Source organism: Helicoverpa armigera, chromosome 5, assembly GCF_030705265.1.
Source record: "Helicoverpa armigera isolate CAAS_96S chromosome 5, ASM3070526v1, whole genome shotgun sequence".
Classification (NCBI taxonomy): Eukaryota; Metazoa; Arthropoda; class Insecta; order Lepidoptera; family Noctuidae; genus Helicoverpa; species Helicoverpa armigera.
In genome coordinates, this window is record NC_087124.1 from 13256331 (window position 1) to 13283319 (window position 26989).

The 26989-nt window shown below is 36.5% G+C and overlaps 2 protein-coding genes across 2 annotated transcripts in view; one reads left to right on the forward strand and one right to left on the reverse strand.

Annotated features, from left to right (window-relative positions):
* LOC110374658 (uncharacterized) overlaps window positions 1-8579 on the reverse strand; it is a gene marked incomplete at its 5' end in the record, with an annotated part of 38733 nt that extends 30154 nt beyond the window's left edge. The window contains one exon of the mRNA XM_049842796.2: window positions 7895-8579. Coding sequence (XP_049698753.2) covers window positions 7895-8579 — 685 coding nt within the window. The remainder of the gene's footprint in view (window positions 1-7894) is intronic.
* A 13010-nt stretch (window positions 8580-21589) lies between these two features.
* On the forward strand, window positions 21590-26959 carry LOC110374668 (dual specificity protein phosphatase MPK-4). The gene is made up of 9 exons (XM_064034791.1): window positions 21590-21814; window positions 21922-22079; window positions 22554-22685; window positions 23085-23184; window positions 23510-23745; window positions 24017-24190; window positions 24673-24866; window positions 25196-25388; window positions 25700-26959. Exons 2-9 carry the CDS (start codon window positions 21968-21970, stop codon window positions 25801-25803), a joined length of 1245 nt encoding a protein of 414 aa, XP_063890861.1. The 5' UTR covers window positions 21590-21814; window positions 21922-21967; the 3' UTR covers window positions 25804-26959.
* The last annotated feature ends 30 nt before the right edge of the window (window positions 26960-26989 follow it).

Sequence of the window (26989 nt, forward strand, 5' to 3'; positions counted from 1 at the left end):
TCTGCTTTAGAATTACTGTGAAATTAATGTCACTTTCTTTTTTAATTTGTAACTTATGTATTAGCTAGTTTTTATTAGATTTATTGACCGTGCAATTTGCATATCTATCGCTGATTTTGACACGTGTAAGTTCATACAGATTACGATACAAAATGGGGACTTACTCTTCATGTCATCTACATTCTTCTTTCATAAAGAAATCTGGGTAACTTTTACAACCTAATAAGAATAGAACTCCTGCTCTGCTTGAATAAAAAAGGTCATTTCTAGACAGTTTTGTAAATTCTTTCAAGGTGCAATTTATAGGCCAGTATTAACATTTCAAAATAAACAACACGAGTAGCTAGTTATTATAATTCTGTCAACCTCTCACTTGCAACACTCGACGCAGGCGATCCCGCGCATGCGCAGATGTTTGCAACCATTTCGTCATTAGTTTTATAGCTAAAACATTAAACTTAGATGGATTCGTGGTGATTGTACAAATTACTTTATTATATATCGTCCTTCGTGATGATAGTTTGAACGTTACATTGATGCAGTCATTGATGCAGAATGGATTGAGAGAGCCGTTTTTAATTTAACTACCCCTGTGAATCAAAAGTCGACTTTATAGTTACGTTCTGTCCACTAGTTCATACAGCCAGCTAAAATCTAAACTACTGGTCAGCTAAAGACCATTCCCGGGCCCAATTACACCTACATAACTCTATTCTGTCCATTACCTACTTAAACATCTTATAACGTTGCAAGGAAACAACTAAGTATATTCTAATTTTATATTGATAATTCACAAAATAGTTAAATTCCAGAAATACATGTATTTGAACCAACAATTAACTACTAAACAATAGCCAATCACAGACCACCAGCACGGTAGCAAAACAGCCGCACTGGGAAGCGAACCGGCGACCTTACGCAACGCAACAATATGATTGTGAGATGAAAGTCGCTGATCTTGGTATCTCTCTCACGACTACTGTGGTACAAGCTAGTTGTGTAGTGGTTAATGTGGCTTAAGTAGAGGTTAGAAAAATATACTAAAAAGTTATTTAGGTATTTTCCCAAAATCTCAAACAGATTCTTTTAATTTCTGTAGGGAAATGCCTCGATGGTCTTAAAAAAACTTTGTAGTTAGAAGTTTACGTCATCTCACTAATATTATAAAGAGGAAACATTGGTTTGTTAATATTCTAGAGGCTACGGTTTCAACGAATCATTCACTGTTGAAAAGCCATTCTGTGCCCTTGTTACATAGGCTATATTTTATCCCTGTACGGGAAGTGATTTCCCCGGGATCCGTGTAAAACCGAGAGCAGCAGTTTGTGCTTTAATATTTTTGATGATTATATTGTTATATTGGATGATAAGACGCTGAAAATTCGTGAAAATAGCGGGTTCGTTAAGTGACCATTTTGTTTTTATCTACTCAACTATTTTTATATAACCATTTTCAGTTTGATAACTAAGAGAATTGAGTGTCAAATTATACTAACAGCGTACCATTTATGAGTTTATGCTAAGGTTTCCGTAACAAATTGCTACATGTTTCTATAACCCCATTGGCACCATGGCTAATAAATTGGTCACAACTAATAATTTGATGGCCAATTGACCGTAAAAACAACGACGAATCGCATGTCAAGATTTGATAACAATAAATGGTATTATTATATGCAAGTGTTAACGTAGAGGTTGTTTTTGCAATTTGGGTTTGGCTCTGTGACTTCTTGGTGCCATTATGTAATATAAAAATATGTTTTACCTAAATAACTATCTAAAAGTTCATGGTGGTCTATCGCATCACCATGAACTTTTATAATTGTCTGTAAATTGTTTCTGTGATTTGTTTTTTGTAGCTGTAGATTATTTACTTTCAGCTACCAGGTAATCGAGTGTAATGTATAACGTAGCCTACAGGTCCTAATTTCTTGTATATCTAAGTTAGATCAGATTTAAAGATTTCAATATGTGAAAAGCGCCTATATTTCCCAATCATCGGAAAAAAATATGTTTATTACTACATCCATCCATTCGTAATAAACACCCACTTTATCGGACAATATATTTTGTAAATCTGATTAGAGTGGTTCTATCAAATTTAAAAGGAAGTAGGTATCATAAGAAGTGTAAGTATACAAGATTAATACCCGATCGTTTGTCAGCGTGTACAGTATTTCAAAATACAGTCAAACCTGGATAAGCGAGAGTTCAAGGGGACACAATCTCATTCTCGCTTAAAGAGGTTTCTCACTAACCCGAGTTTCTCGCTAATGCAGGTATATGGGTAGCGTTTCTCTCTTATAGAGGTACACAGCAATAACAAACCACAGAATGTACGAATGTAGTGAATATGTAGATACATATGTAATATGATAGAATTATGTGCATCATATGCACAACATATATTGTGTATATATTTTAAATGCTTACGAAAACTAAACAAAAATGTATGCACTATGTAATTTTATTTTATTTAGAATCTATTTACCCTAAAAAAATCCGTCAATTTCGTTTGGGTTTCTGTTTTTGTATTTCGAATGTTTTTCTCTAACTCATAAATTTTGTCGAATATGGCTAGATCAACAACCGCCGTGTCTTCAAAGTACTGATGGACCGTCTCCAACGCATTTGAAGCTGGCTTCATTGTAATGATCTTTATTTCTGTTTCCGGAATCTGTGCGTTTTGACATGATGCAGAACTGAACTTTCCTTTGCAATTGATAACTATAGTTCCGACAGCCAGGATGGTACACAGGCACACGTGTCCGTTCCAAAAGAATGCGATAGAATAACAATATTATTAGTTTCACGAAATAGAATAGGTACAATATTGACGAGAAAACAATACAAAAACAATGGTGCCACGAAAGTTAAGAATGAGTCGTAAAATTGCAGATGTTAAATAAAGCTCGACTGTCGCTTATAGAGGTATAGATAAGTAACAGTCTCACTAACGGAGGTCTATGAGGGAAAAACGACTCTCTCTTACAGAGGTTTCTGATTCTCGCTAATAGAGGTTTTGGGAGCTTAAAATGACGGTTCCTGGCTATTACTCTCACTTATAGAGTTTTCTCACTTATCCAGTTCTCACTTATCCAGGTTTGACTGTACTTACAAATGAACTGAGATCACGCGACTATTCCATTAATAATATCCGTTGTAGTTTCTGGTTAAGAAATGTCTGCTTTTGGTTTAATAGAAAGAGGTATTTTATATAGTCTATATATTTTTATAGACTAAAATAAATTAGGTACTTTGCCTATGCATAAATAAAATGCTCAAAAATTATGAAATCTTTACCAAAGTGTTTTTTTTTGCCTCAAACCAGTTCTGAAAATCCAAAAACTACATCAAAGACTATAAAAGAGAAGACAAGGTTGACTGGTACCTGGTTTCCACATCACATTACCCAACTGGATGCAGCTGACATTGAATTCAATTGTTACGGCTTGCATCTGTCAGAGCAATGCGGTCATTGACCTCGGCCCGATGGATGTTCGGGGAAAAGGAATTTGGACGACCGGTAGCTTTAGTACCATGGAGGGTACTTAAAGTAGGCTCATTTATTTGTTTATGGTTTGAGTGAATGGTTATTACCTATAGGGATATAGGTCTGGTAAAAGGTAGCCTTTGTGTTATCTGCACTTAGCTATATGGAAAAAGTTAGATAGTTGTCGTCGTAGTATAAGATAAACTTATAAGCATACCCAGAATTGTCTGAAAGTAACTAAACCCAAAATGCGGCCATTCTATGACACATATTTTAAATTAAAAAAGTTAAATAAGCAAAGCCAGATTTTGGTGTATGAGATGAATATCTAATTTTCATTATGTTACAAGATTTTTCTATTGCTTGTCTTGACTTTAAAACTATGACACTCAATCGATTGCTCACAATTTTTATCTCTATTCATTTGTCATCAGCAAAAATTGCAACGGACAGACCAATCGCAGAATAAGCATGACTGTACTTATTTAACTAAAATAGCCACTCTTTGCCTCAGAGACATCGATCGGCCATTGTTACATAGGTAAGCATGCGCCCGAGCAGTTGCCAAATCAACGATGTTGGCCAAACCAGCGAAGGTCGGGCGATGGTGGACATTGCATATGTATCGGAATTTTTACGTCATGCTATGATGTATGTGCATACATACATAATATATCGCCCTATGCCTAGCAGTCGAGGTCATATTTCGCCATAAGTGGTATACCTATGATGTTAAATCCAATTCCCAATTCACTTAAGGAAAAAAAATTAAAAGAAAAATAGCTACCTGGATGTCGATTTTATTCTACTTTCAGTATTCACACATACTTCTACTACCCATATTTACACATACATTTTTTACACATATTACACATATTTACTGGAAAACTGGTGGAAATCATGGAATAACGCAGTTGTTATGGGGGATCTAAGATCCCGTACATGCATTTTCTTCTGACATGTATAATCTTTTGCTGTCAAGGAATGTCATTTTTCTCTACCTTTTGTGCCTAAGGTTTATCATCTCGTATTTTACACAGAATAATACAAGCAAAGATTATATTCATAGCGTTGACAGATTTATACGTATTTGATTTTATTTAAATAAATGACACCATATATATTTTCTTTTCTTCAGTTCTTCATACAATTTGTCAAACTTCTTTTATATTTTTCCGATAAGGCGATGAATACGATCATTTATTTCAAATTTTATTCTGACAATATGAATGAGACATTCAGGCTAGGTACCTACCATTTTTTTAAATCTTTCTTGACAGTCGGGTCCAACCACATGGGGATACAAGCACAGGTGATTTTGACAACTTATTCAAGTTTATAATATGGTACGCATAATATGTCATGTTGTAAAAAATAAAATATGATTTTGGAAAGCTGTATAAAAAAAAAAAACATTAATTTTAATTGTACGTGTAAAACTAAAATAAGGAAATGTAAGGTAAACAGTTGTGTAAAGTTTTTATGTATAGTTAGCATGAAACGTTTTTGTTTTATTTTTGAAATGTTACCGTACTGTGGTAATGTAGAAGAAACTTATGCTTTTATTTATCTCTCTTGCGCATCTCAGTTCCGTCTGAACATTATCACTTCCGCAGTTAAGTAACTTTTAGTCTATTTTTGTTTAAGATACTTATTTAATTTGCTCTCATTATGAACAAGATGTAAGTAGTTGTTTTTCAGGAAGCAGATTATCATTATACAATACGATTTGTATTAAAATTAATTTATCTATAGATGATACTCATGTAGATGTAATGAAAAGAAAAATGAATATTTTTTTTAATCATTTTTTTTGCAATTTTTACGAAATTTTCCTCTTATCGACTGCTCAATGGATTGTTTTTAAAATTAATAATTAAAAGCAGTTGTCCCTGATTATGGCGGAAACGTACCTACTATTTGTTCTGAGTTAAGTAAATATAAGTTTATTGTACTTACATCTACATACGTGAGGTGTGGTATAACTAGCGAAGTATTATAATAAGCCTCGTGGACTATATGTTTGAAGAGTTTTACAAACAGTTGGCCAAGAATGCCTCTGGGTCTATTTAATTAAGTTAGTTGAGCACCTTGATTTTTTGTCGCAAATATTTCGTAATTTCTACATCCTTCGTCAAATATTTTAAATCATAAAAGGAGTGACATTTTTAATTTCATTTAGGTGGGTAAACCACCACTAGTTTAGATATCTTTGTCTAGTTTTACGTAAATTCTTAAGAACTAAATTAAGTCTACTAATTAATTAAATTGACTAAGAATATGTACTAGGTACGTTATTTTGTGAGGAAGTTATTGGAACCAGATATAACTCATATAAGGTTAGTCGATCATCGTAAATTCATCGTTTATTGAAACTTAATGAATGTATGTGCAAATGCATATTCCTACAACTTTAGATCAAAAAGTTGCATTTCACGATGAGACGGATAATAATTCAAATTATTCTTGCATCATATTCATTGTTATTCACACGCAGTTTATAGATGTGTTAATGAAATGTCAATATAATCATTATGAGTACAGCAAATTACCTTATTTGTTTATGTTGGTCATTGTAAACTTAGCCAATATCATCACTAATAAAAAAATATAATTTCACTGTCACATACTGTACTATCCAAAATTCGTTTATCAATTTTAAACCACATTCCTTTACGATAAAATATATTATTCTTTGACAAACTTATAGCACGATTTTGCCAAAAGCTATATAATGAAGTTAAAAAAAAAGAAATCGGTTGTGCAAGTAAACAAACTGTGTTGATCTTATTAACTCCGCTCGGTGGCGCTACTGACCCAGATACGGAATTTCGGTTTCAATTACGCAACTCCGCGCAGTCGAGTGTTTAGAAAAACTAGCCTCTAGCTATACAACCTGTTGTTTTCTGAAGTTTTTTGCAACTAACCATCCGTTAGAGTGGCCTAGTTAAGATAGATTTGAAGATACTCGATAATTTAATGAAGCTGTTTTTGTAAATTGTAGAGTATTATCATTAAATTCAGTGAAATGCCACTCCGAAAAAGAAAATGAAAAAAATTGTGTGTGACAATTTAAAAGTGAATAGCTGGATACATACCTAAACCTATTTCTGATTAAACTAAAATTAAAAAGAAATTGGAATTACCTACAAAAACATTTTTGAACTTAAATCGCAATTTCCCCTAATCATTATTTCACAAACACTTGAGCAATTAGTGTTTAAAGTCGTTAAAATGAACTGGCTCTGCATATTAACTGCGATTACGTTTTATTTGATTCCACGTATATTATGTGCTATTACTTAATAGATTAGTTGCCTCATCTCTTTCAAAACATGCAAATGTTAAGCTGAAGTCTGTTTTGCTTGATTAAGGTCCAAAGTTTAATGATCTATCTATATTTTAAGTCTTATATTATAAAACATAATAATCTTTGTTGCATTTAAAAAAACTACTGTTTTGATTCAAAATATTCTTCTTCATTTTAGAACTTTAGTTTGAATATGAAAGCTATATTCACTTACTATAAGATTCAAAAAAATACAGGCTTGATTATTCGTTTAATTAATTTCCCCATAAAGAACTCATTAGCAGTAATCTTAACAACCTTGCAGTTAAATCAGAAGTTAACATTTACAGTTACGAAATAATTGAATAACAGTTAAAGGCTCTGTTAAGCCTTATATTGCAAATCATAAATAAAAGAAAAACGTATTTAAGACTGAACGGTAAGTTGCGGAAATGGGTGGCTTACATTCTACAATGTTTTATTTTATCTTTTGTTTAAGATAAGTAGCGGTTGTCGGCTATTTTATTCGCATAATGTTCTTGGATTAAAAGCGTTTTAGTTTTTCTCTTAACTGTTCGGTGCTGAATTTTATCATTATTAGATTCATATTTTAGTCGTGATAAAAAGGCAAATAGGCAGATAGAGTAAGTAGAGACGAGTTTTACTAATTAATATAGGAGAATATACATTTCTTATTGTTCGTAATTTGATGGTTTTAAGAAAACCAGAATAGATAATAATGGAACACTTTCAAAAATGGCATTCGTACGTATTCAAAAAGAAAGTCTATTTTGTGCGTAAGTGAAATAGGTATTTAAAATATTTTGATATTGAGATTCGAAAGCGAATCGTGTAAGTTTATTCACAAATTATATACGTAGTATAAGAGTAACCATTTCAAGTTTATATAACGAAGCAGCACATGTATTTGCACAATGTTTGGTAAAAGTGCCTCTTGTGTAACTCACAGATTCTTCTGAAGATACCAAACCATATGAGTTGCGAAAAAACTGATTCAACAATTTCGTATTCAATCGTCACGCTGACCCATATTGTCAAAAATCATATAAATAGAATTCGCATTAACCAATATCTAAGAATCTGGTACTTACTCTTGAGCGCCCACAGCTGCTTCTCCACGAGGCCGTCGACGTACTCCTGCAGGTCCGCGCGGCACTCCCCGGAGACCAGGCGCTGCAGCTCCGGCCACTGGCGCACCAGGATGTCCGCGTCGAACAGCCGCAGCATGTTCTCTATCCCCAGCACCTCCGTCACGTTCCCGCTGTCCCGTCGCAACACGTTCCGCGACTCGTTCACCGCCTCCCTGATCGAGTCACTCAGCTTCCCCAACACATCCTTGTTAGGCGTCGGAGACTTCGAAGTCGTTCTCTCCGCGGGCTTGCTGGTCGTCTTCACAATGTGCTGCACATTGTGAGACTTGACCGTCGTCGACTGTTTCTCCTCAGTCTTCACATCGCTGAAGTCCGCGAACGACAGCCCGTCGTCGTCCGCGAACAGGTCGAAGGCGTCCTCTGTGGTCGCCTTGTCGTTTCGACTCGAGTTCGGAGGAGCAGGCTTGGCCAGCGAGCCGATCAGGTCGGACGCCAGGTCGTCGTCCACGCCGCCCTTGGCCGAAGCTTTCTTGATACTCTGAAAAGCGTCAATCAAAGCACTCCGTAACTTCTCCTCGCGCGCACTCTCCCTGTCGCCCTGCAGTTCACCGGCATTTACTAAAACTAAAGCACTTAACAAAACTATCACTAGGGGAGACATTTTGGGAAAAAATATTTTTATTTTTTTTTCAAAGTTTCACTCGCACATGCTTGTTAGTTCGATCACTTCGCTCAAATTTTCGAGATATTTTTTTTGGTGATGTTAAAGGTGCGCGCGCGGCGTCATAGTCGGGGCGCGACTGCGCGGGCGCGAGGCTGTGACATAACGCCGTTACGAAGTTACAGCGGCACTTTCACTGTCGGCGGCGCGCGCGCAGGTGATCGCCGCATCCTTGTAGGGCGGCGCATGCGTGGCCGAGCGCACAAGTGTGTTGGCCAACATATTAGTAAAGCTGCTATAGATCAATATTATGTATCCGATAAGGCGATCCTGCTGTACTGGCGGTCGCATTGGCGGTTTTGGTTACTGACTGCGTAAATCATACTCATTGTTATATCAGGATTAAGTAACGAAATTAGACATAACTCAAATCGGAAGACATTAAACAAAAAAAGGAATGTTTGCAATTTTGACCGATAATTGTAAATGACTCAGCCCGGTGTTGTACGTGACTTAATTTTATCTCTCGGGAATCTGAAAGTCGGACAGTGACCAAATAATTAAATTTCGCAACCAGTGTTAACCCACATAAAACAAATAGGTATTCGTAACATAAACAATGATTTACGAGCTTGAAACAATAATTCCTGTACATAATGCAAGACCTGAAAGCTCGGTCTCAATCACACTCGATGCAATATATAGGAGTACATAAAGAAGTGCATAAGGGGAGTAAATATGTGGTGGAATAAGGGGGTACAAAAAGGAGAACATAAGCGAGTACATAAGGGAGAACATAAGGGAGTACATAAGGGAGTACATAAGAGAGAACATAAGGGAGTACATAAGGGAGTACACAAGAGGGTACATAAGGGTAACCATAAGGGAGTATATAAGGGAGTACATAAGGGAGTACATAAGGGAGTAAATAAGGGAATACATTAGGGAGTACATAAAGGGAGTATATAAGGGGAGTACATAAGGGAAATACATAAGGAAGTACGTAAGGGGAGTACACATGGAAGTTTATAATGTCATCATTTTTGTTTAGGAAGTTTACAGAAACAAAAAAAATCCTATTCAGTTTATTTTGGCGGAGGAGCTTAATTGTAGCGTTAAATGACCCAAGGGCTGGTTTTAATTTCAGTCAGTGGTCAGCCTCTAGGAAACCTACGCTTTATTTGGGTGGCGGCAACGAAGAGTTATTGTTCAACGCCGTATTTGATTATTACTAGATGTTATAGTAAAACCATAAGTCGGTGTTCCTTGCTAAGAAGTTTTTATACATCAGGATATGTGACATTTCGAACAATCCAGCAAACTTGGCAGATTTTCCAGTTTTGTGAATATAAAGTTAGCTATGAAGGGGCAAGAAAATAATAGCGTATTTTCAATATGGTCATTTCAAAACAGATGAGTAAGTAGTAAACTTTGTACAAATGAGTGTCAGACTGGCCGTAGGACTTATGTCAAAAGGTATTGATGTCAGGTTGTATATCTGATGTAATATTATGAACTTCTGTTGCCAAATTGACGACAACTGGCTCTCGTGAGTCGTATTGTTGCGTATGGTTGTTATAAACACGCATCCGTTTAAGGAACAAATATCCATAATTAAACGGTTTTATTTTTTTTGGATATGACATTTATTTTGTGTGAATAGGTAGAGTCAGTGAATGTCCTGATTTTGATTTGTTTCTAATTGTCGAACTCTGAAAGAAAAAGAACCCAACACTGGGTTAAGCTCACCGTTTTACATAAACTCTCTGTTTCCCTGTAACTATGTAAGTAAGTATAGTGTATAATAAAGAATAAAATAAAATAATTGCTATAGGGATTATGAGTCTGTTTACTTTATCTTAAGTCACTAATCTTTGTTTTTAAAAATGTGCAGATTCTTTCTTTCAGGATTTTCCTCAAAATCCTTTCATCTGCAAGCAAATGTGTTCAATGCTGTTGAAATTAAGACTTGCATTACTCTTAGCAAATACATATGTTTTTACCTGTAAGATTGACACAACTTATTCGTAGAAATGTTGCAAAGCATCATCATCACGAATGTGTATTATATTAATACATGTACCATTATAATAATTGCTATCCTTGAAGCAATAGCTATTTTCCTTTGTTTCGAAAGTCATCTAATTTCGAGCAAGTCGTACAAGGTTTTAATAGTGTAACAAGAATTAGATTTAAACAAAGACAACATGTTATTTAAATAAATAGGTATGCTGCGAAGGAGCAATACTTAATTAATGACTGACAAGTGAATTGAGAAAAATCTTCGTACAGTTATTTCGTTTTTGTTCTATCTGAGGCCCTAAATCTCAAGTGGGTTTATCCGAAGTATATACCTAATCTGAAAGTGAGACAAGTGTCGAGCTACTTTTTACCTCATTGAAGACTGTTTATACGAAAATACTTTTTCCTTCTTGAATATTATATGAATTCTTGCATCAAGCTCCTGTGTATTTCTGGGATAAATGTTATATGTATACTTGCGCAAGTATATATGATGTTATTATCAATACGCAAGTTGTTTAATTTTCCTTTGTATACTAAATTATGTGTTATATTTAATACCTAATATTAACCAACATTGGCCTGCCTCTCTATATTTACCAGGCAACCGTTCCGAATGTCTCGCCTTCAAATCATATTTGAGTCAGTATCATCATAACAATAAATACGATGGTGGGATCCCCATTGTTTTGACCAGGAAATAACTATGGATGTCTTACTTAGTAGTGTTTATGTAACGTGTGTCATGTGGGCACTCATTGTGACTGTGACAATATTTTGACAAATAACTTGCTTCCGTATTGTGCGTGTTAGGGAATGTTTTGAGTGATTCTATAACATTGTTTTAAAGAAGTGTATTGTTTTCGTAGCGGTCATTCGAGTATGGTCACCGATGTAAAGTTGAAATTGTACTTATGTAAAATTTGAATTACGCAATCTTATATCCAGATTTTTCAAGATATCAAGTCAAACACGTACGTACGTTAAAGCCTAACTAATAACCTTTTAAAAAACAGGTAGCCACCTTACTGTTTTCCTAATACAATAGGCAAAACATGAGTATTGTAATAAGATGTATAAGAAGGTATAAGCATAAAACAATATTATTTAAAACCGATTGTTTATAGAGATGATAATTTTCCAATTTTGCAAAGTCAGCTTACAAACGATTCGCAATATATTACATAAAGAAGAGCTTAAATCGGTTAACTCACTTTCCGCCATTTTGCGAAATCATGATTCCTCGGACGAGTGTGTGCAAATATTATGAGTGAGACTAGTTTGGCCCGCGACCTCGCCCGCGGCCTCGGGATTGGCCAACTTTACTCATAATAAGCTTGTTGCAAAGATAAAGTGCGTATAACATATCCGTAATGTGCTTACAAGGAAAATTATATTGCTTTTTCTTAATGTTAAGTATTACGACATTGGGGAAACTGGGTTCAGAAAGTTATTTTTTTTAAGCTGGTTTTGAATTTTGGTTTTGTTTACAAATATATTCAATTATAAATTCTGGGATCACCCAGACCTTTGTTTCACCAAAATAATGACACCTACGTAATTGAGACTGAGTAATTTCTATTATTAGTTCTATTTATTTTGATTTCGTAATCATCAAGGACTCGCCTTAGGTCATCATCATTTTCCATAACACATTCTGAAAACAAACATCGAAACCAAAAACAGAAAATCTTAAGTCAATTTTCATTAAATATCTGCCATTAGGTACCTACTTCGTTATCAGCAATCCTTTCCCAATATCTATACTAACATTATAAAGTGTTTTTTAACTTTATCGGTTTGTTTGTAATGGACAATCTCAAAAACTGCTGAACAAATTTTAAAAATTCTTACACCATTGGAAAGTTACATTATCTGCTAGCAACAAAGTTAATATTTTATCCCAGTACGGGCAGTAGTGTCCACGGGACGCGGGTGAAACTGGAAAACGTCTGGTTCTTAAATATAACACGAGTGCAACCAGAGGATCTAACTAGTATATCCACACAAACGTTACATATGCGAAAGTACCGAGTTACTCAATCGTTAGCTGCAGATGACCGGACGAGGAAGTTCTAGCTAGGAACTAGCATATCATATCGTGTGATCATCATAGTGTGATCGCGATTCGCGGGTGATTGGGTTTCTAGGAAGGCTTATGTCATGGTGTTATGATAACCCATTGGACTGTAGTTATTATCACTAGAGAATCGAGTTCGAAACCTTCGTTTTTCAGAAGTTAATTTCAAGGTATTTGCGAATTGTTATAATTCCTCTGGTGATAAAACGCGTACTGCAGTCTTCTATAACATTTATGAACAAAAACACTTTGAAATTGGACCCATCAAGCTCATACTCAGCTTTTCGATGACCTTTGCGAAACTATATACTTTGATTTTTTTACAATTAAATGCAATGTTATAAACTACACTCAAATATGGGTAGGAAAAAGATGATGGTAAATTACATTAAAACACCAAGCAAATCTCTTTCTACACCATAAACAAATACCAAGTACCACGGAAGAGAAATGTACAACAACAGCCGTGTCCCAACGGACCAACAATGGGACAATACCCTTATGAAACTGCGCGCGATCAGATCGCACCGCATCGAATCTTGCGTATGCGCAGGGCACTTATGTAATGCCAGTTTTGTTGTACAAATCTCAAAGATAATGGCGGGAGATTGATGTCATTATGATGTTTTAAAAGATAAATGGGCTGTGATGTGGTGCTGCCAAAGTAACTGTTGACACAATAAGGGTTTTCCATGCAACGATAGAGAGACTATATTTTCCTACTAAGTATATTGTTTTTTCACACAATACCATATCCATCAATTCTTTGGATCCACTTCCTCCATGACAATTCATGTCTTCACTGCTCCTTTCTCTCACTAAAATTAAGTCAAAAATGAACTAAGTCGCAGTGAAACTTCGATATTGCAAAAAAATATCAAACAAAGAGATTGTCTGATATATATCTACCAATATTTTATATACAACAAAAAATATACACACTTATTTACAAGATTATAAAAAAAATTAAAGAGGACATTATGTATGTCGAATATATATCTTTGCAAATATGTAATGTATCTTGAAAAAAAAAAACTTATAAAAAATAGCTTAAGTTTTATGTAGGTTCCTAAATAAATATGTAAATATGGACAGGCATATTAGCGATATTATATAAGCATTGTTCGCGACATCGATTTCTTAAGTCGAGGAAACTGGCGGTTGTGGGAATACACGTCAACTACACTCCCATCTACTAATAATGTACTTTATTATGCTGTTCGTCTATTTAATTAGCTGATATATAAGTTATCCAGCTTTATATGGTGTTGTTACAAAAATGTTTAAGAGACGTTTGACTCGTATTTAAGGCCATTTTCACCAACAACAAACATAAACAATTTTTTTTCCTAAACAACTATTTACTTTGAAATTTGAACTGACATTTATGTGATTTTCTCTAAACACGTGTCAAAACTTTGTATAACTTACACACCTATAATTTTACTGATATTGTTTGCTTATTTTTCAGTTTTCTCTCATAATATTACAACTATTACTATTAACTCGATTATTTAGGTAACTAGATTTTTTTCTTGGCTTGGTTGGCTTAGTTTTATCAGAAATTTTGATTTTGACCTCACTAATCGTCATAATTAATCAAACTTAAATGGCTTTATTTCGACATCTTGCGGCTATCGTTCAAAAAGCTACAAATCATCGATCTATTGAATCTCAGGTAACAGTACATTGAACTGGTACATCATACATAGGTACATGTGTATTTGTAAATAAGTGGCCACTCTCAGTGACCCACGAGAATGGCAACACCGTTATAACGTGACCCGGTTAAGATACGCCACTCCTAGTTTTGGTTATCTTCCTTATAACAATCCTCCTACTTAATTTTTTTATAAGAGATTAGCCGCATTTCCAATCATAAGGATAAGCAACGCTTGACGCCGTCATTTTATGGATGGGTCACTATCTTGTCATGACGAAGTTCCTTTGTGTTTCGAAAGGCAAGTTGTGGTCCTTGCAAGTGGTGGTCCTTGTCATAGGCTACCTTTGGCAGTCACTGTTCGTATTCAAAAGCCAGAAAATCGTGTTACCTGAGTTACTGGGTCTAAGAAGTGAGAAAGGCATTCGCTCAATATAAAAATCTGGAACTCAGCTGCTGCCTGGTTAGACTGTAACCTGACCTTAGCAAAGTGGGGTTAAGACAGAAGATGTGATAATTAAAATAGGCTTAGGAGAAAATGGCAGACTATAACTTCTTCTTGTAAAATTAAATAATCAAACCAGTCCACAAAGCATAGCTAGTTATAAGACACAATACTAAATAAAACGTAGCTGTCTGATTAGGTAATAGAGTTCACATGCGATGCTTCTCGTTCAATAGGTTAAGCACTGCAATGAGCACGCTTCCATGTAGGCTAAGTGCTGAATTAGCAAGAGATGAATCAAGTCTCAACAATATAGAGTACAGGGGAATTACCTGTATTTATGGTACATCTACCTTAATTAACTTGCCACACTAATAAGTAATACGCTAATACGCTTACTCTAAATGCAAAAGAAAGTGATAAAGTTTTTCTTTGGGAGCGGGACTTAGTTACCCTGGGACGTGGGTAAAGCCGCTGGCGAAAGCTAGTCATATAGCATTTCTTGGGCATTGAAGGCATTCCTCCCTTGAAAAGTGCCTCTGCATTAAATTGACAGCATACCGCATATAGCCTATAGGTAAGTAATTATTCCACTTTGCAGCATATCTATCTTCGTAATCTCCTTCAAAAGTTGTCGGTCCAAGGGCATATAGGTAGGTATGGCCAGAAAACTACCACTCTCCTAATCCTTTGAGCTATGATCTCTTACTTCGGTTCTCTCTATGCAGCAGGCCAGTTACATAGGTTAAAATACTCAAATTGTTTATCAAATAAACTAACAAAGAGCACTTACTGTGTTTACGTATTTTGCGCTATTATCTCGAGGTGTTGTTCATCAAAACCCGGGCGTTCAGAGAAAGCTTTCGTTTTTATTCAAATGTCCGTGAGAACAAACGAAAGCAATGGGAACCTTCTCCGACTTATGTAAATTGTGTGTGTACGTTATTCGTACCTAAATGTATACTTTTTTATTATTTATCCATTTATTTCACGTCCCTACGATAAAAGTCAAGACAAGACGCAATGCGTCCCGAATACTTATGAATGACGAGCCGTATTCTTTCGGTTTCACCCGCTTCCCATTGGATCTACTATCCGTACCAGGATAAATTATAGCCTACCTATGCTACCCAAGAAGAGTGTTGCAACAGTGAAATATTTTTTATAATTAGTTCAGTAGGTTCCGAGCCTTTAGGGTACAATAGGTAGTATAATTTGTTGAATGCAAACTTGAAACAAAAATGAGAATATTTTGATTCTAGCTAAGTATCATCTTTCTTATTAATAAGCAATTAGCGAATACAAAAATTACAAAACTAATGATATGCGTAAATTAGCATAAGTAAGGTAAGTCGCAGGCGCAGGGTCATTACAGCGACTAACAAGCGTTATATAATTATTGCGTTCTGACTGCACACACAATGGGCGGCCATTATGAAGCCGAAATTGAGAAGACCCACTTACTCCAACTTATATTGTGGAGGATTAGCAATGGCTTAAATGAACTCTTCAGTTGAGAATGGTACGTTGATCCAGAAGACTTCAGACTTACATGGATGTTTGTTCAGGCCCGTGTTTTTTGACTGAAGCCAGGACCATTTTCTTGAAGAAGAAAATTTTACACCTGTCACCTAGGCAGGTCCACTGTTTTCGTACTTAAAGAAACTGAACACCGAAAAACCGGAACTTCTGAACATTTCTATTCAGCTAGGAACCTCCCCTCACGCATTACACGATAGCTGCAATCGGTAATTTTCCTAACTAGCTTTTAGAGTAAGCTGTCTTTATTGACACCCCTACTAAGTGTGACAAGTGAGTTGAGCGTGAGATCATCCCCGTTAAAAAAACCATGTATGGTTGAAATCATAGTTGTCTTTTGTTCGTTCGGGCTTATGCTGGCCTATTGCTGGTTTATTTTTATTGTAAGTGTACATAGTCTATAAAATGCTATTAGTACTACCTGGGACGCTGCCCAAAACGGGCTCTCTTTCTATTTTTATAATAGCTTATTTAAACGCGAAAAAGTCTAAAAATAAACGAATTACCATCGAAAACCAACAGTGAGACCTCCAAGTAGTAGGTAACACCCAACAATTAGCTAGACAAATAGCATAGGAAGCTCTAGCGCCTGCATCTGTGTCCGTCGCGGACGAGTGGCGCCCGCGCACGCACTTTACGTAACACTATCACATTATCTACGACTATGAATTACTGTCACTGCACAACTGGAAAATAGTAAAAAAGAGTTGTACACAGTATATTTTTTGTTTATTATGGCTAATATAGCATCCGTTATCTAGGAGTTCAAATAAGGATTCTTAAAATGCAGCAATTTTTGTGGAATTTAGGTACCCTGATTTAAATCTCAATTAATGTTTGGTTCTTTAACTAGACTACAATTAAAGCAGTTCCCTGTATTTCTATGTTATTTTCTGAATCCAATAATGGTATGGTTGATCCGAACCAAAGCAAGCACGCGCTCACTAGTTTGAATGATAAGTGGTTTTAGGGGAACGCCTTTATGACGCGTAAGATAATTTTCCTGCTAAGATTAAATGGGGCTAGAGATAAGTCCTGTCAATAAGACAACGATGAACCTATATTCCAATGCAACATGGACATTTACAAAGCCACTTCAATCCAACCTTCAGACTACCAATTTCAAAAGGACCGCTCAATAAATTTCACAAACCGCATGTAGGCTACCCCGTACGATATAGCACAGAACATTTTCCTTGTGTTACGATAGTGAAAGAGGCCTGCGCAGGCGCACCACGCAGATGTGTGCGTGTGACGTAACACGCTCCCAATACGCGGTGAAGAAACGCCGACGCAATGCCCCCTTGTCTGAAGCTGGTGTTAATTGCAAGCCTTAATTGGGAATTATGATTTAGTCTGTTCAAAATAATATGTTATTTGAATCATCTGTAACTCGCTTTGTGATGATGTCTTCCTAGACTTTTCCGTCGACGGCGACACCCTGTCATATGCTGGTAGTTTGGTTTCGGGCTCGGACATAACTCGCGAAACCACATTTTGTCTCGGACAGGCAGTCACAAATAAATGAATAGAGTAGTGAAGTGGCCCTTGCGTATTGTAAGTGTAACTCTATTTTTAATTTAGTTATCTAGCCCTCGAAGAGTGCTAAGGATAAGGACCCTCCAGACCTTTAAGCGATAATCGGTCAGGATGCAGAAGCCTTTTGGAAAAATCTATACAAAAATAAAGGGTCAATTTTAAGTCACAACTGAGTGACTGAGTTATTGCCATTCTCCGGCAACACCACGTCATTAGTGTTAGATTAATTGAGTGATTTACGCAGTTAATGGTTTGAGTTATGAATATTGCCCAGTTAATAGATCCTAATTAAAAGTACTCATGTATTAAAATGTTCAAGCCTTACTACTTTTACTACATACCTGGGCATCAAAAAAGCTTATAGTTTTTTTTCTCATAATGAGATGCAATTTCACAATATATTTTCAAAATCGAATCACGGGTTTTCCTTATAAGATTTCATATGTGTCCACGAAATTATGATTACATTATAATAAAAGTATTGTAACAGAGCTAAGTCCAAGGCTGTTTGCATATGAAAGTGGAATATCGGTACTAAATTGATGTTTGGACACCGATGTGTATGTCGTCACTGGTTTTTTGGAAATATTGTAAGAGGAAAGTGCATGGGAAGTTTTGAAGTGAAGGAAGTGTTCCTCAATTGGATATTACATGCTGTAACATTTATTCTACAGGAGAACACGTATTATTGCAGTAACTAGAAACTTTTTTATTTTAAAGTTATTCGAGCTTCGGCAAAATTCTTGGCATATTCAGAACTCAAAGAAAAAGCTTTTCAAGAAAAGAAGCTAACTACCTAGCCAAAGCTCTATTCAGCTCTTTTATAAATACACTAGCTTCTGCCCGCGACTTCGTACGCGGATCCTGTCCCTTATGCCAGCGACTACGGGGTCAGCAAAATCAAAGATCTGAATAGTCTGATATTGAATTTTAAGGGACCGAAGAGAAACGTTCTATATACTTAATTTTTGTACTTTAACAGCAAAAGCACAGCAGATTAAACAAAACGCTGAGAACTGAACCGCAATAGACGTGACCATAGGGATAAAAGTAGTGATTCTAATTAGTCCGCATTTGTGTGTGGCAAAAATATTACACAAGTATTATTACGTAAAAAAACATTAAATAGATGACAAAGTCGTGGTGACTTAGTGGAAGTCGTGGTGGTTTAGTGGGTAGAGAACCAATCTCTCAAGTATGAGCTGAAGGGTGAGGATACCTCGGTGGACTTTAAACGCAGATTACGCGCTCCCTGTGCTTACCATGAGGCACCTACCCTCCGAGCAGGGCTACTAATCCTGCTCTAGCGACTCCACTCTAGACGGCCAAGCCAAACCAGAAGCGTGAGACCTACCCCCGTCATGGTTCTAGCTGGGCTCCTGGAGTTCCACATCAGGTGTAGGTGTGGTTCAATTTTTATAAGTCAACAGAGAGTGCTTATCAGATTGAACAACTTTTTCTAAAACGTCATACCTCTATATGCTATAGTCTAGCTGGGCCCCTGGAGTTCCACATCAGGTGTTTTAGATCTTCAATTTGTGTAAGTCAATAGAAAGTGCTTATCAAATTGAACAACTTTTGCTAAAACGTCATACCTGTATATGGTATAGAGAAGCTGGGCTCTTGGGGTTCCACATCAGGTGTTCCAGATCTTAAAATTTATTATCTCAGCTGAAAATGCTCATCACATGAAACAATTTTTGCCATGGCACTATTTTTGTATCTCTTATAGTTTTGTTGGTCTGTTGGAGTTCTGCATCAGGTCTTCAAGTTTCGAAGATAAATTATAGCCTATATGTTGACCAGGCTTAATACTGATACAACAAAGAAAAAATCATTGAAATCCGTTCAGTAGTTCGGAAGATTAGCGTGTACAAATCTAAGGGTGCGTCCACATCTGGCGAATGCGCCGCGAATGCGCAGCACGCGAGCCGATCGCGAGCTGTCCGCGAGCGGCGCGCGTGCATTTTTGTTCGTGCGCCGCTTCTGCGCCGCCCGCGCGCAGCTCGCGCGCGACCTAAGCGCCGCACGCGAGCGGCGCGCAGGCGGCGCGCGACGTCTGCCATCTTCGATAGTACTGAGCCAATATACGGAACTGTAAGGGCGAGAACTGATTGCGCGCAGATCGCGCGCCGCTCGCGCGCTCTATACGAGCCTTGTGTGAGTTGCGCTAAAGAGGCGCACCGAACTATTGCAGTGACTGCACGCGCGCAGCTCGCGGACAGCTCGCGATCGGCTCGCGTGCTGCGCATTCGCGGCGCATTCGCCAGATGTGGACGCACCCTAAGAAGATGTATACAAACTTTCATCCCCTATTTTATCCCCTTAGGGATGGAATTTATCAAAATCCTTTCTTAAGAGTTGCCTACGCCATAGTAGCTTTATGCATGCAAAGTCTCAGTCCGATCGGTTTAAAATTGACAAAGTTTCATACAAACTTTCATCCCCTATTTTATCCTCTTGGGGGTAGAATTGATCAAAATCCTTTCTTAGCGGATGCCTACGTCATAACATCTACCTGCATGCCAAATTTCAGCCCGATCCGTCCAGTGGTTTCAGCTGTGCGTTGATAGATCACTATGTCAGTCAGTCAGTCAGTCAGTCACCTTTGAGTTTTATATATTTAGATAGTAGGTAGTTAAGTTACATAACGGTTTTTAAGTTTTTTCAAAATCCAAAAGTAACTTTTAACGATCTAGTAATTGCACTGTGGTCCGGTAAACTTTGGACCCGTACATTGCTGCAATGTTCAAAGTCCAAGGTTGCATGAGAAAGCGCAAACTTTGGGCAAATGTTTGTGCAATATTTATTTACTACTTTGGGACCAATGGACGCTGATATTTGGTAACGTGCTTATAAGGAAAGTATGGAGTGATTACAAAATAACCGAGTTGAAGTAACCACCAAATACCTATTATTGCCTAGTTGGTCTAGTGATTAACCCTTGGCAATAGGTAGGTGTGAAAGTTAATAAAGATCTTAATTCAGCTGCCAAAAAAAGGTTTTTCCTGAGGGTTCTGGAAAAAAATCTAATGAAAATTGTTACCTATATTGCTGTTATTTCAGAGAATCGTTCAGTTTCAATAATGTTTACACATTGTTAGGAAAGGACGTCTCCGAAGATTATTCTAAGCCGTTATCTACATACGTATGTAAATAAGTAAAAATGTATCCGTGCCTAAAGACATGAATGTTAGAAAGTTGTCCAAACAACCGCTCTTAGTATTCATAAATGTGTTTAGTAAACCGCACCATTACTCTGAAACAGGAACGTACGTGACACTGAGATAATGTCTCTTAATCTCATTTAAATCAACTCGCATTTATTTAATGTGTTTAATTAATTAGTTATGGCTAGCTTAATTAATGGCCTCCTCCTTGCACTGGGCATTCATGTTGGAGAGAGAATTTTGTGACAATTTATTGTATTTTTTGTCTACTGATGGATTAACATAGGGGTAGTTTATAAGGGGAAACACTGCAGGGTATACATGCAGGGCAATAGGTAAATGTACCTAGTGTAGGAATAGAATAAATGATTTGTAAATAATGGCAGTACGACATAAGCGATAACATGGGGTCCATGGGGGTAGTAAATAAGAAAGTAAAACATGGGAGGAATAATCTCTCCCCTGCCATTCATTCACTATTATAAGCAATTAGCGCAACAGTTCAATAAACTCAATAAAATGGTTATATTTCAGAAAACCATAACAGAAACCAACGTGTTTCCAGACGTTTCTGTCAAATTCAAAGTCAGCTGTCAAAATTAGAAAATTCGCGGGCGATTTCTATTGGTATTGATTCCACGTTTTTGATTAGATTTTTAGTATTTTCTTACAGAAATTGTGTGTTATTAAGTGTTATTCATCTTCCTGGTGGCATATATCTGGTTAATTGTGCATCTGTTGATGTTAAGTGTGTAAATACTCCGCGCAACTTACATGTATTGATTTTTCAGGTATTGATTTTAGGTGTGTAAATAAACCTATAAATATGCATTATCTTATTCAGAGATACGTTCAGAACCAAAGGTACAGCTAAACATGCTTAATTATAGTTGTCTAAACATGATTTTCAGGGCAGGATCCCTAGTATTTGAGACTACAAATAGTTGAGTATACTAGATGGCAAAAGTGAACGTGACGGACGTGGAAGTCCACGCTGAGGATGATTCTGACGACCAGGATGACTGCTTCGGCATCAGCGTGGACCTCATTGACGAGAGATTATACTTGGGTTAGCTATAAACATGATATTTTTAACATTAACTTTCTGTAACCACAACCTATACTTAGCTAAGTAAATATGAATCAAAAACATTTAAACATAGATCACCTTTAAACAGTAATTGCTGACAAGGTAACTGATCCGATTTCTTGAATCTTAAAGCTTATTATCTTACCATTGTAGTGTTAATACGTAAAGCTTTATTTCAACCTCAGAACATGAATTCCTAAATAATAACACTGATAGCGGGTTATTCCCGCTAAGTAACACCCTTCATCAACACTGTTGACGATCAGAAAAAAAAAGTTTCATTCGTTCGCAGTGTTGATAACCCCTGATAACCCCTGATAGCCACAATGTATGAATTTTACTTTCATAAAACATTACTAAGCAGACCAATAATAATTCAGCAAACATATTAATTGCTATAAAACCCAGTTACTTAGTAAGATAAACAAAATATTTTCTTTTGTAATTTTCCAGGAAACTTGGCATGTGCTCGTGACTACAAGACGTTAGAAACCCTGCAGATAACTCACATCCTCACTATAGACGTGGTGCCTCTGCCTCGGACTATACTTGAGAGAACAAACCTATGCTTCCACTATGTCAAATGTGAGTTCTATGACCGACTATGTAGTAAGCGACAATTAACTATGTATTTCCTGAAGTTAGCTATTTGATGCTGTGTGAGTTGGTTCGTACTGATCTGGGCGAAAAGTCTGGGGCTACAATAGATTTCACAATAGTACAAAATACTACAAATCGTTAACTTTGGATATGCATAGTTAATGTATGTGAACTGTTATTTGGGTAATGATTCCATTCCTGTTTTTTTTTTGTTAACACTGTGTTTTTGCAATATTGTGATATCATTGCAATGTTTATCATTATCTTGTAAGTCTCTACTAGATGCCAACATGCCTATGAAGCCTGTTTAAGGCAACATAAATGAAAGTATATTATGATAAGGCTTACAAATAATGCTTGATACCTCTTAAATGTTCATTGCAGTGGCAGATGTACCCAAAGTAGACCTGATCACTCACCTACCAGAGACCAACAACTTCATCAAACAGGCTCTAGCTGATGGAGGAACAGTCCTTGTGCACTGGTAAGTGTTTTAAATTAAACTAATAAGAATAACAAAAAAATGATTGATTGTTCGTGGTTCAAATGGACTTTCACTGAATTTCAAACATTCAAACTGAGAACCTCCTCCATTTGGGAAGTCACACATCCTATAGATTAAAATAGTTAATTGTAACTATGAGAATTTTTGCCTGGCAGCCTGGTCAGTTGCTTTTTTCGAGATTATTCCTCTATCAATGTGTAGTGTCTTGTGTTACAAAGAGTTTTAACTGTGTAACAGGATGAAATATAAAATACATTATTTATATTCTCCAGTTTTTCAAAACTTTTTCTCATGCTTTTTACAGTCATTTCGGCGTTTCCCGTTCAGCAGCAGTAGTAATAGCCTTCATAATGGAGAAGTATGGCTTATGTTTCGAAGAGGCCTTCACTCTCGTGAAGAGTAAGCGGCGGTTTGTAGGCCCCAACGTAGGCTTTGTCGCCCAACTGAAGCTGTTTGGACATATGGGCTATACAATCAATAGAGATGATCCGAGGTTTAAACAGTTTCGTCTGAAGCTGGCTGGACAGAAACTGAAAGAAGGTGAATAATATTATGTTAATTGCTTTTGCAATTATAATTTTTGTACCTGCATCGGTGGGGAACTTTGTCCAGTATTCAAATCAAAGTAGCTTATATGTTCTTCTGATGTATAGGTTGTCTGTAGCCAAGGTTTCATGAAAATACATTTAGCCGTTTTCGAGTAAAGAAGTAACAAACATACACACTCACAAACTTCCACTTTTGTAATATTAGTTTACATGACATTTTCTATTTACAATATTCACAAATTCATCTACATTAACCCTTTCAGTGAAGATCTTGCCCCAGCTGTTTGCGGACCTGGTGAAGCCGGACCCGGGGCTGGTGAGAGAGCGGCCGGACCCCATCGTGTACCGCTGCAAGAAGTGTCGCCGGATAGTCGCCAGCCAGAGCAATATTATACCGCATATACCCAAGCCTGTGAAGGTGGAGTTGGCTAAGAAAGGTAAGGATAGTTTGATAAACAGAATATCGAATTTTAAGCCTCAAAAATATAGGAGAATCTACTATTTAGCCCTTGTATTGTGCCTCTTAAAATTAAGTTACTTTGGTAGTTTAAGTATAAAAACAATTTGCTCACATTATTTTAGTAGGTACTTTACTTGATTTCTTGCGACTCTTGTTTGCCATTCCAATTATCCTATCTTACTTTAATGTTGCATACTAGAGACCGAAATTCGACATTACTTTTATGGGGCGAATGTCAAAATTTTAATTCTATAATGAAAATCAACAGATAGGATATTGGTTGGGCTCAGTTGAAAAGCTGATTGAAATTCGAGTTTTATAGTCTGTTATCTCTATACACAACACGTTTGTTACAATAAGTACGAAGTGCCAGGAGTTCCTATATCCCAGTGATTTTCTTTATTGTAGATAGCATTACTGATGTTGTTAAATGGCAGTCAAAAACATATTCCATTACAGGCATCCGACCACCCCCAAGCAAGTTAACAGGTCTGAACTGTGCGGAGAACGGTGAGATCCTGCTGGAGAAGCTGAAGAGCCTCGCGTCGCAGCTGATGGACATGCGCTGTGACTACGAGGACAGCCCTGGACAGAGTCAGAGCAACAGTCAGAGGAGTGACAGCGAGGAGGGACCCAGTCAGGGACAGGAGGAGGTGGGATATGCCATTTAAATTGTTTATAATACATCAAAGTAGAATTTACATGTGGTCATCATCACCCACTTGCTCTTTAAAAAAATATTTGGGTTCCGTGCTGCATGTTTTTTCTTTCTATACTCTTCTAACTGTTGTCTTCTCACATGTAATATTCTTTCTAATCATATCGACTTTCACACAGTCGATCCATTGTCTCGATCAGGATTATGATATAGTGTTTTTTGCGCCCCATATAACTCTTACCAGTGGTGGATTTTGGCCACATAATTTACAACCCCCCAAGTACATGACAAAATCTCCTCTTACTAAAAAAATATTTTCCCTAGCATCTAGACGGCTACAGCGAAACCAACATGGTGGACGGCAACATAGTAGGTCGAGCGGACTTACCCGACGCGTGCCGGCTCATGTGGTTCGTGGAGCCGATGGCGTGGATGCGGGACGTCACCCACCACGCGCAGGGGAAGCTGCACTGTCCCAGGTGTCTTAACAAGATCGGATCTTTTAGTTGGATTATGGGTAAGTGCAATATCAATCTCAAACTCAAAATTGCTTGCTAAAGAGTACTTGTGTATGTCAAAAACAAAAGACAGGCCCCATCAGGATAGTCTTCATCTTGAGAGACAGCATATCTGACCAGTGTCCATGTGAACGTGGAAACATATGTGCAAAATATGATTTAATATTTGAAATCGTCAATTTGCTTTTTATAGTGATAAATGCTCATTCCTTCTGTATATAAGAAGCCTGTACCCTGCAGTGGAATGGATGAAAAGGCTGATGATTAAGTGATGATAAAATCCATCTTAAACACAATATTTTTGTTATAGGTTGTAAATGCCCATGCGGACAGAAGGTAGCTCCAGCGTTCTACCTGGTACCCTCCAAGGTGGAGTGGTCTAACATCGTGCAGAACGTTCAGATCACTGTCTGAATCTCTACATATACATACAGGAATAAATATTATAGTGACTGAAGGGAATATTTAATGGATGACAAATGTGATGGTTAGACCTCACATATAGATAGTTTGATGTACCAACTCAAGTTGTTGCTTATAATATTAACATGGACAAAGAGACTAAACGAGATAAATATGTGTAGAAACAGTAACAAAATTTACATCATGCAAGAAAATTGGCCATGTTTGATGCTCAATAATTTGTAATATACATAAAATCTAGTAAATGTATTAAAACATTGATAATCGTATTTAAATTCGGAACAGTGTATATGCAGAATGTATTCATACCACTATTTTCTGCGCACACGCCATCCATTATAACAATCTACGATTTAACATATAAAAAGAAAATAAAATGTATTGGGACTGAAAGGAATATTATAAAAAAATATACAATACGGCTAGACTAATGCTAGAAACGTATTTAAAATAACAAAGAACCAATATTTATCCGAACTGTTTAAAATCAAATGTAATTGTACTTGAATTCTTGCTGTAATCTTTTCACACAATTTTACGTAGAATGTTACAGCTTTTAAAGATGATCTTAATTGACGAGATTTTTAAATTTTAACCCTGTAGTAATTTTTGACCTGTAATGTAAAGTTGTAAATAGTTAGTACCCCCTATTTATACAGTGGGAAAGGGGTAAAAATATGTACCTATGTATATTGTGTAAATCCTAAAAGGGAATACAGGTAGTCTGGGTGATTTCTTTCGTATGCCTTCCCAACAATAATGTAATCTTTAGAACTTAGTAGTTTGGTGCTTCGATTTATTGAATTCTTCCTGTACGTAAATATTGTACCCACTGATTGACAATTATGATACTAATTTTAAAATATATAAATTGTCTTCTGGCACAACTGGGTAAAATAAATTATGTAAGACGTTTGAAAATGGCAACACTGACTGGTCCGTAATCGAGATTTAGTGGCAACATTGAAAAGCAAAAACAAATCAAAATACGTTTGTGTTCGTAAATGTTCTTCAGTGAGTACAAAATAATATTGTGTTGTAGATAAAATCCAATAATATACTTCCAGTAGCTATTTATTTCAATACGTCCTATATGATTGTTGACTGTTGGCTTGTATAGATTTAATAAAAATATGTTTTAATACAACACCATTCTCTTTTATTTGAAGTTTGTGTC